Genomic DNA, 15,979 nt, shown 5'->3' on the forward strand with positions numbered 1-15,979 from the left:
AGTCAACTCTTCGCATGAGGTGGCCAGAGTATTGGAGTTTCAGCTTCAGCATCAGTCCTTCCAATGAACACCCAGGACTAATCTCCTTTAGGATGGACTGGTTGGATCTCCTTGCAGTCCAAGGACTCTCAAGAGTCTTCTCCAACACCACAGTTCAAAAGCATCAATTTTCGGCACTCAGCTTTCTTCACAGTCCAACTCTCACATCCAGACTTAGTGTAAGCCGACTGATAATGTGATACATACTGACTCCCACCTTCATTCCTGATGACAGTCTGACTGGTTCCCCAAGTCCACAGGTTCTTTCCCTCCCACTCAGCTCTGCTATCTTTTTTATCTTTCCTTTCATTTCTGTTAAAGTTTGGCAGGTGGAACTAGAGACTGGTAAGTTTCTCTCAGTGCCACTGGGTTTGTCATGCGTTCCCTTTTTAATGAGCTTTAACTTCGGTGGCAGTGGGGTAGTAAGTGAAATGATTGCCCTTAGTAATGAAAGCCACGGTTCTGACCACAGTGCACTGCTGGAAACTCACGCTCCCCAAACTTCCTCCAAAGAAGAGGGGGATAAGTTGAAACAGAGATAATCCATTAGAATAAATTATGCTGAAAAGAAAGGACTCAAGTGTGAGCCAGAACTATTTTATCTCTGAAACCACCTCCCTCGCCAATCAAAATCCACACACAGTCATGGCACAGCAAAGAAAAATAGCCAGAAACTAGCGTAACTTCAAAAGCAGTACAATAAGAAGTCATTTTCCAATCCAGATGATCTGACCATGGAGGAAATCATCCCCAGCATAGAGATGTCTCTTTAGCATGGACACAGGACCACCCAAGGGTGCCAGGATCGAAGACTGGCATGTTCTACTGGGGCCTTTATTATTTTCAAACCACCTTTCATTTTTTCAGTTACAGCTTTATTAAGATGTAGTCACATATGCTTCATCTATTTAAAGTGCACAATTTAGTGGGTTTTAGTATATTCAGAGTTGTACAACCGTCACCACAATCAATTCTAGAACATTTCATCAACCCCCAAGAGAAACCTCCACACCCTTTAGCCCTCACTCTCAACTAATTCTGTCTCTATAGGTTTCCCTTGTCTCAACATTTCATGGAAATAGAATCATATACAGGGCTTTTTGTGTCTGGCTTTTTCACTTGGCAAAATGTTTTTGAAACAGGAGTGAAGTGGGCAGGGCACGACCTTTAAAAGAATGACACAAACCAAGGACACAACATAAACAGTCATTGTTGTTGTTCAGTCGCTAATTGGACTTTGCACGCCACGGTGATGGTGGAGTAAAAGGACGTATGCTTATCTTCTCTTGCGAGAACATCAAAATCACAACTAGCTGCTGACCAACCATGGATAGGAGGATGTGGGAACCCATCCACATAAACTGATTAGAACCAAATACGTTCAAGACGGAGGACGAGCAGACTTCAGCTAGAACTTCAGCCTCAGTACATGCTCACTGTAACATATCAGCTAGCTAAACGACACACCCACAGGCGCCATAACAGTTCCAAGGCCACTCATCAAGGACCAAAGAGTTGGCAGTGGCCCAGTTCCTGGAAATCTCCACCCCCTCACCAAAATAGTTGGAATAATCCTCCTACTCATTATCCTATGAAATTACCCAAGCCATAGAAGCTAGTGAAAGTGAAAAGTTGAAAGTGTTAAGTCACTCAGCTCAGTCACATCTGGTTCTTTGCGACCCCATGCACTGCAGCCCACCAGGCTCCTCTGTCCATGGAATTCTCCAGGGAAGAATATGGGAGTGGGTTGCCATGCCCCTCTCCAGGGGATCTTCCCGACCCAGGGATCAAACTTGGGTCTCCCACATGGTAGGCAGATTCTTTACAGACTGAGACACCAGGGAAGTGCCCCATAAAAGCTAACCACACCACATTTCAAACTTCCCAGGTGACGCTAGTGGTAAAAGAAACTGCCTGCCAGTGCAGGAGATATAAGAGATGTGGGTTCAATCACTGTGTCGGGAAGATCCCCTTGAGAAAGGCATGACAACCCACTCCCGTATCCTTCCCTGGAGAATCCCATGGACAGAGGAGCCTGTCAGGCTACAGTCCAGAGACTTGAAAAGAGTCAGACAAAACTGAGGCAACTGAGCACTTCGTACCACATTTCAAGGTCACTCTTGCCTTCTGAGATGGCCCACACTCTGTGGTATGCATTTCTTTCAAATAAATCCGCTTCTTACCTATCTCTTTGGGCCTCCCAGGTGATATGAGTGGTAAAGGACCTGCCTCCCAATGCAGGAGACATAAGAGATGTGGGTTTGATCCCTGGATCAGGAAGATCCCCTCAAGAAGGACATGGCAACTCACTCCAGTATTCTTGCCTGGAAATCCCTATGGACAGAAGAGCCTGGTGGGCTACAGTCCATGGGGTCACAAAGAGCTGGACACAACTGAAGCCACTTAGCATGCAGCACACCTATCACTTTGTCTCTCACGGAATTCTTTCTGTGATAAAACATCAACAACCTGAGCTTCCTTAGGTCCTGAAACCCCAGTGTGTGAGATCAGTTGAAAGACCATGGGTTTGGTTGGGTTTGAGTCCCAGCCATGTGGGTCCAAGTCCCAGTTTGAGGTGAACAGTTTCATTTCCAAGGTTCATTCATGTTGTAGCATGAATCAGTACTTTATTGCCCTTCTTAGCTGAATATTCCACCCTATGGGTATACTAGGTTTTGTTTGTTCATCAGCTAGACACATGAACCATTTGGCTACCATGAATAGTGCTACTATGAACATCCGTGTGGGCTTCCCTGGTGGTTCAGATGGTAAAGAATCTGCCTGCAATGCGGGAGACATGAGAGACCTGGGTTCAATCCCTGGGTCGGGAAGATCCCCTGGAGGAGGGCACAGCAACCCACTCCAGTATTCTTGCCTGGAGAATCCCCCTGGACAGAGGACCCTGGTGGTCTGTAGTCCATGGGGTTGCAAAGAGTCGGACATGACTTAGTGACTAAGCATGCATCAGTATCCCTGTATAAGGTTTTGTGTGAACATATATTTTTATATCTGTTGGGTCTATTCTAGAAATAGAAGTTAGGTGATACGGTAACTCCTATGTTGAACCTTCTGAGAAATTACCGAACTGTTTTCCAAAGCAGTGGCACCATGTTACATTCCCACCAGCCATGTCAGGGGGTTCCAATTTCTGCACATCTACACCAACACTTTGTATTATCTGCCTTTTTGATTAAAGTCATCCTGGAGAGCATACTGTTTATTCTGCTCCATCATATTCAGCTCCAATTATAACAACTTATTATAATTAGATGATTTTTCTAGATAAAAGGCATGTTCGGAATGGACTCAATCCCTGGCAGGACTGACCCTGCTGGGACCTCCGCAAGCTCTCATGACAAAACACTTCACTTTCCAAGGGGAAAAAAATATGCTCCTTACAGGTAAATCATCATATTTTTAAAAAGGAGTACAGAACAGGTTTCCTTGGCAAATTCCTAGCAACGATCAAGGGCTGTGGGTTCCCTATTGCCTTCCCCAATTTCTCTTTGGGACTGTGTGTCTGTTGTTACTGTTCGGTTGCTAAGTCGACTACAGCACGCCAGGCTTCCCTGTCTTTCACTATCGCCTGGGAGTCTGTGTGTCTATCTGCTGCCAACTCAAATCCTTTTGACTACCCTGACATTTCCCTTCCTGGGCAACAAAGGTCATTTATAACCAGGATAGAGTCTTACCTGCAGGCATTCTGGGTGATTAGCTGCAAAGAGCTTCCAGTCATCCAGGGTATAATGCTTGTGAATCGCTGTAAACATGGAGTGCTAGGAAACAAAAGGGAAAGGCACCATTAGGACGAGAAGTCAAGGGAGCCCCACCCCGCCTTCCTCCATATGGTGAGGTCAAACCACCAACACAAAACCATCCAGTGTTCCAGCCTCTCACGCTTCATTTGCTTTGAGTATGCTCCGAGGGGCCCCAAACAGAGGAAGGTGTAACCGGGGAAATCACAGGACCATTCTAATCTCATTAGCCAACACAGCATTCAAGATTGAGGAGGCAATGCCAAGAGGCAGGGGTGGGAGAGGAGGAGGGAGGGTTCTGAGAGCTCTGGTCCAGCCCACATGTGACAGGCCAAGAGCAGCAGAGGGCTGGTCTCCTGCTGGTCAGCAGCACAGCCCGAAGGCAAAGTGATGCTTCTTCTTCTCGTTCAGTCGCTACGTCATGTCTGACTCTCTGCGACCCCATGGACTGCACCACGCCAGGCATCCCTGTCCTTCACTCTCTCCCAAAGTTTGCTCAAACTCATGTCCATTGAGTCGGTGATGCCATCCAACCATCTCATCCTCTTCCATTACCCACTTCTGCCCTCAATCTTTCCCAGCATCGGGGTCTTTTCCAATGAGTCAGCTCTTCGCATCAGGTGGCCAAAGTATCAGCGCTTAGTGATGCTTAGTCAACCCAAAAGAACCTCAGCTTCTACCTGAAAGCTTCTCTTTGTGTTCACGACCTAAGCATTTCCTGTTAAAAGCTAAACCCATCAGGCAGCTGGTATTCTTGAGGGAAGGAAGTACATAAATCCTAATTCTAAAACTATGACCACCAACCCAGCAAGGGTTTACTGAACATTTATTTTGCACAAGAATTTTGCATACATTATTTCATGTACTTCTCAGAACAACTTTGTACAACAGTAACTTCATAGGCAAAGATGGGGCTTAAAAAACTTACATTTAAGAAATTTAACCAATGCTTGGCCAAAAAGTGGGAAAGGACAGAATCAAACTCAAATCTGAATGCAGAACCCAGGCTCCTCCACCTCCTTTATAGGGGCCTCACTCCTAACTTCTCTCAGTCTATCTCCCCCATTAAAAAGTTCTCTGACTTTAATGATGCAAGGAACTAACTCAGCATTCTAGAAATGGAAAATTCATAGGACCCACATATGATTAGCTATTTTCATTTATGGAAAGTCTCTCCTGTGCAAATGGGAAGAGCCTAGCAAGTTCTCTGTTTCTCATGAAACAGTAATCTGATATGTGAATTAATCAGGGCTATTAATCCCTCCCTGATTTCATGCACTTTTACACAAATACATAATTCATGAAGAGCAATGGCTGATCACAGCAAAGTGAGGGAAAGATAGGGAGGAAAAAAAAAAACACAAATTCCTTTTCCAATTAATTTGTTAGCCTCCGGCCCAAAGCTCAATGGGGGCTGAGTGCGGACAGACGATGCAACTGATCCTGGACTCAGACCTCAGGCAGACCACCCCCTACACCATTTGGTGAGTTGATAATTTGTTTGAAAATCTTCCTTCTAATCACTGGCTAATAATGAATCCCAGCACCTCCTGAGGTTAGACGTGCTGCCCACAGCAAGAAGCTCTTTCAACTAATTGGATTTATCTTTTCACTTGGCAGGCATTGTCTATGGAAATAGATGCACAGGCTCTGAGCATCAGAAGCACACATTTCACATCGATGATGAGTTAAGATGCACTGACCTTGAATCCAAATGCAGACACAGATGTGTGAGATGAAGTTTCTGCCCACAGTAACTTTGCCTTTATTTTCCCAAGCCCAGGATATGACTCCCTTGACAGGCGGAAAGATAGCAGCCGGCTCCAGGGACCCTGAGCTTGTACTATTATCTGCCAGTGTAAGTTGGGAGGCAGACCCTTTATGCTGGAGTCAGTCTGGGTCTGCATCTCGGCTCTATGTCTATTTGCCTAAATGCCTTGGGCCAAGTGACCTCTCCTCTGTCTCTGCCTTGGTTTCCTCGGAAACCAACTGGTGGAGCTGTGACCTCCTCATCCACGTTCCGTCCAGTGCTTAGCACCTAAGTTTTCTATATTGTGATATAATAAATGTTATAGAACAAAGTGATTCTGTCTTTTTAAAGGTGCTGTCACTCTTCTACTAAATACGACACTTCTCTAATATTCCAATATGGCATGACGTCCAACTTCATTTTGTATCTCTAATTTCCAAAACTATCACAGGAATTTTCAAGGAAGAAATGGATGCAGGTCTGAAACTGAGCAGGGTCCTGTGAGGCTCCTGGGCCCAGCTTTTCAGTGCCCCCCCCCATTGCTTTGATTATAGGAAACTGCCTTTACTCAGCCTCCATGACCTTCCCTGAGTTCCAACTGGCAGATTCAAATAGTTACTAATTAGGCAAAGGAGGGGAGCCCAGGGAGTAACAAACAGTGAAGAGCAGCCTGGGAGCAAAGTCCTGCTTCCCCATCAAAGGATACACATGACTGTATCTTTGAGCTATTTTGCAGATACTGAAACACCTTCCAGGTGGGAGAAGTTAATGATTAAGGATGGTATGCTGCCTACATTCCTGATGGCTCAGCCAGTGCAGGAGATATCAGTTTGATCCCTGGGTTGGGAAGACCCTTAGAGAAGGGATGGCAACCCACTCCAGTATTCTTGCCTTGAGAACTTTACGGACAGAGAAGCCTGGTGGGCTACCGTCCAGGGGCCGCCAAAGAGTCAGACACGACTGAGTGACTGACACTACTTTTCATGCTGCCCACAAGCCTGTAGACCATAGACAGTTGGACCTGAAGGTTGAAAACACTGACTCCTACTTACCTCACCACCAACCCATCAGAAGAATGTCTGAGAGCTGATCACACCCTCTGAACAATGACTACACAACTTGTCACTGTCTTTCCCAAGTGCAGACACACAGTTTTGAAGACGTTAGTCCATTGTGTCCCCCTTTGTCTGGCAAAGCAATGAGTGTGTTAGTTGCTCAGCCATGTCCAACTCTTTGCGACCCCATGGACTGTAAACCCAGGTTCCTCTGTCCATGGAATTCTCCAGGCAAGAATACTGGAGTGGGTTGCCATTTCCTTCTCCAGGGGATCTTCCCGACCCAGGGATCAAACCCAGGTCTCCTGCTTTGCAGGTAGATTCAATGGCAAAGCAATAAAGCTATCCTTTTCTACTTCACCCAAAACTCCCCATCAAGGGATACACATGACAATATCTTTGAGCTATTTTGCAGAGACTGAAACACCCTCCAGGTGGGAGAAGTTAATGATTAAGGATGGTCTCCAAGACTTGATTGGCATCAGTGTACAGAGAAGCTGAGCTTTGGGCATCAGATCTAGACCATCTCCTTGAATGCAAAGTCCCGACTCCACCTACCTTCTGATGGAAGAGAGAAGAAGAAGGGCCTCCAGCAACAATCAGACGCAGAACCAATTAGTGTGGCCACAGTGAATGACCTGAAATGTCTCACTTTTCTCCTCTCCCGTGTATGACAAGCTGTCCAGTGTGAGCACCAGAGGGAAACAGCCCACTGTCCTACCTGTGACATCACCACTGCCATCTCAAACGTCCCCACGGTGTCCATGTTGGCCACAATGATGGGAATCCCCGAGTAGGTCTGCTTCGAGTTCCGAAATGTGAAGGTTCGCTCAAGGTCCACCTATTGCAAGAGGGGAAAGAAGTCCTTGGTTCTTTATGTAATTGGGGCAGAATTTCTAGAGTTTGGAGTGAATGAAAAGACACAAAGGAAGTGTATGTCCCTGGGTCCTCTTAGGGGTTGGGCCAGGGGTTCCAAACACAAGCGAGTCCCTGAGGAAATGGAAACACGGGTTGTTACCCAGGTGCAAAAACTGAACCCGGATCCTTCTGATCCTCAAGAAACCAGGTCAAGGCACCACATGTTCTGCCATCAAGCCCAGCCTCCAAATTGGAAGCTCTCTCCTTCAATGGCCTCTCCCATCCCCCCGGCCACCTTCTGTCCCCAGCCTGCTTCATGCCAGCCCCAAACACCCACACACAAGTTACCGTTCTCCACTTCTGGAGGGACGGTTCCCCTTCTGGGAAAATCCACTCCAGTCTTCCCCGCCACCCAAGGCCCTCCCTTTAATTCCCACCTCTGAGAGAACCAGGCACTCCACCTTCACCCTGCAGTCAGCTGCAACCCCCATTAAGCCCTGTGCCCTTCAGCCTTCTCCACTGTTTCATGACTACCAGCATCTTTCAAAGAGAGCCATGTCTATGCACATGACTACTGGTTTCTGATTTGCAAACACAGCTCCAGTTCTACCCTAATTCCAACCTCAGGGTATTTATGACTAACTCAAGAGATCAGGAATCCAGAACGAGAGCAAGGCCAGGAAGGCGGGCTCAGCAAAAGCAGTCAGTAGGGCCAGGTGTTCGCCAAGAGCTAGCAGAATCAAAATCATGGCTTTATCCCGGGGCAGATCCCTGGCTGCCATACAAAGACAGTCATGTATATGCCCAGATGCAGTGCTCACCCTACGCCTGCTCTGCTCTTATCTAAGGACCTACACACACACACCACCACCAGGCTCCACTTCCCAGGCTGGTTTCTGGCTGGGTTTGGCCAATGGGGTCCCTGGTGGGACAAGGGAGGAGACGGGCCTGGGTCCAAGCAGAGTAGTTCTGCAGACCCCCTCAGCCATGGCCTGCTGGGTCATGGTTCTAGCTCACAGAGTGATCCCAGGCCTTGGGACCCTCCCCTTTGGAAGTGGTTTCTCTGCAGTCAGTCCCTGGTATCCCCTCTGGCATCTCCACTGAGCCACACTGCCTCATATTAAATTTCCTGTTTTAAATATTCAGTCCTGTCTGTTTCCTTAGTTGGACCCTGCGGGACACAGCCCCTCGTGGAAGGGGGCGCTTCCCCAAGGAGAACTGGTAGCGCAAACCCAGGTGTGAATCTTAAGCTGCTGCAAGAATCTGGACCCACATTAATCCCGGCTTACTAAGGACCATGGCAATAATCATTTCCTACCAGCGTTTATCTAGAGCCTTTTATTTTTCATTGGAAGTAACTTTCTTTTTTTTAATTACTTTTTAATAAAAATTGCTTTACACTGTTGTGTGGGCTTCTGCCATACAACATGAATCAGTCATAATTATATCCTCCCTCCCCTCATCCATCCCATCCTTCTACGTCATCACAGAGCGCCAGGCTTAGCTCCGTGTTATATAGGAATTTCCCACTAGCTAGCTGTTTTACACATAACAGTGTGCACATGGCTTCCCTCATAGCTCAGTTGGTAAAGAATCTGCCTGCAATGCAGGAGACCTGGGTTCAATCCTTGGGTTGGGAAGATCCCCTGGAGAAGGAAATGGCAACCTGCTCCAGTATTCTTGCCTGGAGAATCCCATGGGCAGAGGAGCCTAGCGGGCTACAATCTATGGGGTCGCAAGAGTTGGACACGACTTAGCGACTAAACCACCATCACCACCACCAGTGTATACATGTCAATGCTACTTTCTCAGTTCGTCCTACCCTCCCCTTCCGCCACTGTGTCCACAAGCCCCTTCTCTACATCTGTGTCTCCATTCCTGTCCTGCAAATAGGTTCCTCAGTACCTGAGTCAGTTGTAGTGAGGTGGATGTACCTAGGGCCTGTTACAGAGTGAAGTGAGTCAGAAAGAGAAAAACAAATATCACATAGTAACACGTATATATGGAATCTGGAAAAAACGGTACCTATGAACCGATTTTTAGGAAGTAACTCTCGCTTTGCCATCAGCATGTCAAGACACCAGGGGACACCTAGGTCTTTGGGGCTTTTCGCATCTCCTGCTCTTCTACACACAGAAGGCTTCCTGAGCGAATGAGGTCATCAACACGGCGGCACCGGCCTTAAACAGCATCAGTTGAGGGGAAAAGAGATGCTGTGACCGCGGGGGCACTGGTGGGAGGCAGCACATCCCTTTTCCCCACTTCCTTTATCACCATGCTTGGTTCTACTTCAGCGAAGCAAGTTCGCTCTGCATCCTAAAGATAACTGATGGGAACTATTAATTGCACCCTTCTGGGCTGCTAATGGCCCTCTAACATTTTGGCTCCGCAGGCTCACAACAATCAGGATTTCTTGGTCTCAAATTACTAATACTGCTTCCAAGATGCATGGGAAGAGCAGCTATGCTCTGCACCCAGCTGAGCTCACAATGGTTTTTTTTTGGGGGGGGGGCACTCCAAAAACCTATAGGCAGTAGGCAAAAAACTGTTCTCCATAGAGGAGGTCAGCCTTGACAATGAACTCTTCCCCTCATGTCTAGTCTCTTCCACATGGCAGAGTCTATGCAATCCTTAATTCTAGGAATGAGAAATAAAATATCTGCTCCGACCTTATGTACACAGAAAGACACACACACAAACACACACCCAAAAACAGACCAGTTGTTTACTGAGAGAAATATTTTAAATATCCTAGTCACCAGAAACTAAACTTGGCATTTAATCTGCCACAGCTGGTCAAGGCACCAAATATAGCACCTCCAAACTCCCTCTCTGCTAAGCCTGATTTGAAAGGGCACATAAAGTAATAAGCCACCCCTCCTCCACCTCAAAAATACACGTTTCCACTGCTCTTGCTTCCCTGGTGGCTCAGACGGTAAAGAATCTGCCTGCAAGGCAGGAGACCCAGGTTCAATCCCTGGGTCAGAAACATTCGCTGGAGAAGGGAATGGCAACCCACTCCAGTATTCTTGCCTGGAGAGTCCCATGGACAGAGGAGCCGGATAGGTGACAGCCCATGCAGTCGCAAAGAGTCAGACACGACTGGGCAAATAACACACTTTCACTTTTGTCACAGTCAGTCCTACAGCCCAATGTTTGAGAGCCCAAAACTACAACCAGAAGCCCATCTACCACGTTTCTAAATATCTCAATGTCATGAGCAACGTATAAGAAGCTGATACACAAATTTTGCTCTGTCCTCCTTCCTGGACAACAGTTTCATTAAGGGCCTGGAAAGCACTAGAACATGGTGTCATGGGAGCCGGTCCTGGCCATCTCTTCCCACACACATCCTTTTGTGCACACAGGGACACTTCAGCCTACATGCTAACCTCCATGTCCACACATCTATCCCTCAAACAGCAGTGACCTGGCCACTCTCTGAGATAAAGAGGCGAGCATCTGAGCAGCATGGCTGGCCCTTAGAAAACACACCTGGAGAAGATCCCCCACGCCCTACCCCCCTGCCCTGTGCAGGCCCTGGAATCAGTTCAAAGTCATCTGGGCAGGAAATCCAGGATCCTGAGTATCTAGAGCACGGCCCAGAGGGAAAGGCCCAGCCTTCAGCTCTGTCCAATGAGGAGGGGACAAAACTGGGGTCTGGGGCAGGGGCCTCTTGCCTAAACCTATGGATGGTGCCGATTAAAGCAGTTCTCTGACTACGTTACTCGGTACCGGTCTCACATGTAGACTATAAGTGCAGGGGCAATGCCTTTCCCCTCTGTGGTCCGAGTGGCTCAAAAAGGGTGCAAATAATTAGTGTCTGGCTAAAGGTAAGGATGGGATTGTGTTTTGGCTCCCAGCCTTTCAGGGTAACATGTGGTGGGCCCCAGCCCGGCCCTCTGAATGTGCCTGGTCCCCTGGATGTTTCACCATCAGGTGTCAGGATTCAGGGAAGCACATGCAGTCGCATACCACCACAAAACCACGGTGCTCCACTGTGCGAAGGCTCCAGTGGCCAGCCCCCGGCACCTGTGTGCACATCAGAATCACATATGATGATTTCCAAAATACACATGCTCAATCTGCCCCAACTTCATAAATCAGAACCTTTGTGATGGAGACAATGTGTGTATTTAGGAGTGTCTTCCTAGGTGATTCTGATGCATTCATGAAAAGCAAGCCTAGTCAAACCCTCCAATGTTACAGAGCAACATTTAGACAGGCTGTTACAGTTGGAACTGTCTCTCCTCCAAAAGGCATTGAAATACCAGCCATCAGTTCCTGTGAACATGACCTTTTTGAAGTTAAGGTCTTTGTGTGTAATCAAGGTAAGATGAGATCATTAAGGTACGTCCCACTCCAGTATGACTGGTGTTCTTATAAAAAGGGGAAATTTGGACAGAGACACACAGCAAGGGAGAATGCTGATTGAAGGGGAAGGCAGAGACTGGAACAATGCTTGCAGCCAAGGAACATCCAGGTTGTGTGTCAGCAATCTGAAGGTAGGGGAGAGGCAAGGAAGCTTCTCCCTCAGAGCTCTCAGCAGGAACCCAATCTGTTGACATCTTGACCTGGGGCTTCCAGAACCAAGAGATAATAAACCCCTGTTGTATGAGTCAACCAGTCCATGGTACTTGGTTATAGCAGCCCCAGCAAGCACAGAACCCAGGTAATAACACAATTGGCTCAGAGCCTGGAAGAACCCAGGTCTCCTTTCCTCCAGCCAATCTCCTCTCTACTCTGCCATGGTCTTGCTCCCCTCAGGCCAGCCTGCTGTCCACTGAAGTTGTACCAGAACTCACCGGAGCTGGTCCATTTCTCACTGGGCCTCTGGTGAGAAAAAGACTACAGTCTTTAGGAGACTCATTGGGTCTTGTCTTCTCTGTCCCAGCCCCAGTGACCAGTTTTCCGCTGCAAACTCCTTCACTGTCTGACTTCCAACATTATAGTTGTGCCGTGAGGTTTGTGATTTTCTTTAAACATCTTACTGGCGTAAGGACAAGGGTGGGTCACTGGAGCAAGGAATGGGTCCCAAGGAAGAGAATTCTCAGGCACTCAGGGATGAGGTCACCCCCTCAGTGTGTCGGAGGCCCTGCCCAACCAACATGTCACTTCCTCTGAAAATATACCTAAATGCAGCCCCGCGGCCCTCCATTCTTGTGGCCTGAGGACTTGTGAAGACAGGAACACGGACAATGCCGGGACAGTTGACGATGATTGTGGATGTGGTACAACCACAGAAAGGTCACCTGGCCTCCTGTACCCTCAGCCTCCGGGAGTTGATCTCAAGTTCATTTCATGTGACACTTGTGGCAATGCCCTGGCAGGAGCACTAGACCTGAGTGGGAGGGCACCCCGCCTTTCTCTCCATTTCCTGCTCACTCGCCCGGCGGATCCAGCAGCCGGCCCAGCTCTGAGCAAAACTGCTGCAGTGATGAATCTCGTCAACAGTCACCAGGCTCCCTTCCCAGCCAGACTGCTCTCGCAACGGGTGTTTGCTCTGCTGGCTCCACTCACCTCTGCTTTCAGCTGGGCTCAAAGTCCGGCCATTTACCATTGAGTTTCCCATTTACATTCAGGTATCTCCGTGCCTGGGGGCATACACTTCGGGATTCTACCTGGTCTTACAATGCAAAGTTTTCATTTGCCTATGGGAAACTTCAGGCATCCACAGCCAACTGAGCATGCCTCGAGAAGGGGTTAGCGGTCCTCCTAGATCCCTCAATATCAATGAAGCAGGCAGTCAGGGGATGGGGGTGGCCAACAGGCGGCTAAACCATGATGGGATCCAAATGGGCTTTCCTGGTGGCTCAGACGGTAAACAGTCTGCCTGCAGTGCAGGAGACCCGGGTTTGATCCCTGGGTTAGGAAGATCCCTTGGAGAAGAAAATGGCAACCCAACCCAGTATTCTTGCCTGGAGAATCCCCTGGACAGAAGAACCTGGCAGGCTACGGTCCGTGGGGTTGCAAAGAGTAGGACACAACTGAGCAACTTCACTTCCTAGATCCCTCAATATCAATGAAACAGGCAGTCAGGTGATGGGGGTGGCCAGTAGGCAGCTAAGCCATGATGGGAACCAAACGGAAAGGCAACGCCAGTTAATTCAGGTTTCCAGGAAGGGAGCTGGTAAACTCCCACAAACGTGGAAATATGAAAACACTTCTCAAGGGCACTGAGATCTCACTGCTGTGTGTGCCTGTAGATTGCAATGTATCATGGGAAGCTGGGACATTAACAGCTTCAGTCAGCCCAAATTATGAAACCAAATGACCCAAGACAACCTCATACTATTCCCTGGAAAAGGGTAATTCATTCTAGCGCAGGAGAAGAAGGGGGTGACGGAGGATGAGATGGTTGGATGGCATCACCGACTCAAGGGACATGAGTTTGAGCAAACTCTGGGAGATAGTGAAGGACAGGGAAGCTTGCAGTCCGTGGGGTTGCAAAGAGTCAAACACGACTAAGCGACTGAACAACAACAACTAACAAATTCTGAATGTTTTTACCTTTACAAGAGGTTTCCTGCTTCAGAAAATACACATAATACATCCTTGCTTTAAATATGATTTTTCTCAAAACAACTTTTTCTTTACTAAGTGAATTGTGACCCAATATTTAGATTATTGCGGCCACCAAATTATTTGTCTGCCCCAAATCCCCACATCTCGTCTCAGTGTGGACTCAGGTACCAGCTACTGCTGAGACTTCAGGAGTCTGGGCCTGCCATCCAAGCTGTTCATTGTTCTTCTAAGTGACAAAGAGAAGGGCAGGAACAAACAGAGCTGACCAACCCAGAGTGAAAAGGGTTACTCATTCTCCGCCTCTTCCAGTCTGGGCTCCAGCTGCCAACCCTCCAGCTTGAGAAGGTGAGTTGATTGGTTCTGATTATTGGCTAAAGCAGGAGGCTTCTAGTTAATTCAAACAAGCCCTCAGCTGGCAGCACCAGGCACTGCAGTTAGGAATCCCAGCCCAGCGCAGGCAGGCAGGCAGGCAGCCCAGATCCTCGCAAGGGGATTTATTTATGGTCCTGGAAGGGCGAGTGGGGGAAGAAACCTGTGCTGGCTCAGCCTCCCCCTGTTTACTTCTGCAACCCCTGCCTCCAGACACAGAAGTTTCCTCACCTTCCTCTCCAGCTCCAAGCCCCAAGCAAAGCCACCAACACCCATATACATGTCTCCAGGGGACTCTGCCTATCTGTGCAACTAGTTTATCCTTCAAGACTTGACCTTCCTCCTGCCCCCAATCTCTAGCTCTTTCCAGTCTGGTCTCCACCTGTTCCTCGGACTTTGCTCTCATTATTAACGCAGAATGGGCAAAACTGCCCCCACCCCTGCCCCCCAGAGGTCCCATTAGCCCCCACACCCGCACCCCAGTGTTTCCAGCTTCTGGAAGATTGGGTTGGACTCCAGCTGTCCAGTAAGGGGATGCCGCCAGGCACACAGGTCCCCAGCCTCACTCCCAGAAGTCACTGAAACACAGAAAGTAAACCCTGAACTTTTGCCCCAGAGTTTCCCTGTGTTTCAGACCTCCTAAAATAAATTCCATGGCTGGACCTGATACTAAAGCAGTCGGAGTTCTCCGCAGAGAGACGCTGCCAAAAAAAATCCCCGTCCCAGTACACCCGGGCTCCTCTGCGTCCTTTTCACCCTACATGCACCCCTCAAACAGCCCCTGCCCTCGCCGTCACTCTTTCTGAATCAGCCGACCACTTGGTCTTCGCTCCTCTGGGGTTTAGTTCCGCTGTGCGCTTCCCCTCGCCGCCCCAACCAGACACATTGAGGATTTTAGGCCGGAGTCGGACCCCTTAAGGACACCTCGGACCTCTTACAGACACCTCCTGTCCTGGCAGGGGACCAGCTGGCTTTCCCTCTCTCCAGTGGTGAGAAGAGCAGAGGGGGTCGGCGTCCCACTAACCCCCAGACACATTGAAAAACAGGCGAGGTGGGCGCACAGTACAGCGCCTCTCACCCACCTGCCCCGCGCCACCCCGGAAAAAAAACAAACAATCCCACCCCAATGCGGCTTTCGAAGGGCCTGACCTCGGCTCGACTCTTGAGGCTGCTTCGCTTGGGTCGGAGCAGGACATCCTTGAAGTCCAGCTTGAGGTCCGCATCTATGCGGGGCATGATGCGGGCTGCGCGCTCGGGCCGGCGCGGCTGGAGCCCGCAGCTCCTTCCTGCAGTACAGGCGGCGCGGGACGCGAGCAGCGGGGTGTGCGGGGAGCCGGGAAGGTTAGGGCGGGAGGGGCAGGGCTCCTGCGGGCGGGGGCGGGGCCTTCGGCGGGCGGGGCGGAGCCTCCGGTGGGGGGGCGGGGCTCCGGCGGGAGGGGCGGGGCTCCGGCGGGCAGGGGCGGTGCCGCGGGAGCGCGAGGGTGGGAGGCGTACCGCGGCGGGTGTTCTGCCCGCGCTTACGCGGCCCCGTTAAGGCCTCGGGTCGCCCCCAGCCGCTCTCGGCCCCGCCCCGCGCTCCGGAGGCCCCGCCCCCAACGGCGGCGGCCGAGGTGAAGAGCGGAGCCGGG

At 49.4% G+C, this 15,979-nt stretch overlaps 1 protein-coding gene across 3 annotated transcripts in view; it reads right to left on the bottom strand.

Moving 5' to 3' along the window:
* Positions 1–15,715, bottom strand: part of GMPR (guanosine monophosphate reductase) — a 57,896-nt gene extending 42,181 nt beyond the window's left edge. The window contains exons 1-3 of one of the 3 annotated variants that reach the window (XM_043908483.1): positions 15,501–15,712; positions 7,321–7,440; positions 3,732–3,815 (exon numbers count right to left, since the gene is read on the bottom strand). In XM_043908483.1, the coding sequence (XP_043764418.1) occupies positions 3,732–3,815; positions 7,321–7,440; positions 15,501–15,587 (291 nt within the window). In that variant the 5' untranslated portion in view covers positions 15,588–15,712. Of the gene's footprint in view, positions 1–3,731; positions 3,816–7,320; positions 7,441–15,500 lie in introns of all 3 variants that reach the window. The other 2 variants (XM_043908484.1, XM_043908485.1) reach the window with 2 other exon arrangements.
* Between the last annotated feature and the right edge of the window lie 264 nt (positions 15,716–15,979).

The sequence above is a fragment of the Cervus elaphus genome, chromosome 7 (genome assembly GCF_910594005.1).
Source record: "Cervus elaphus chromosome 7, mCerEla1.1, whole genome shotgun sequence".
NCBI classification, from domain to species: domain Eukaryota; kingdom Metazoa; phylum Chordata; class Mammalia; order Artiodactyla; family Cervidae; genus Cervus; species Cervus elaphus.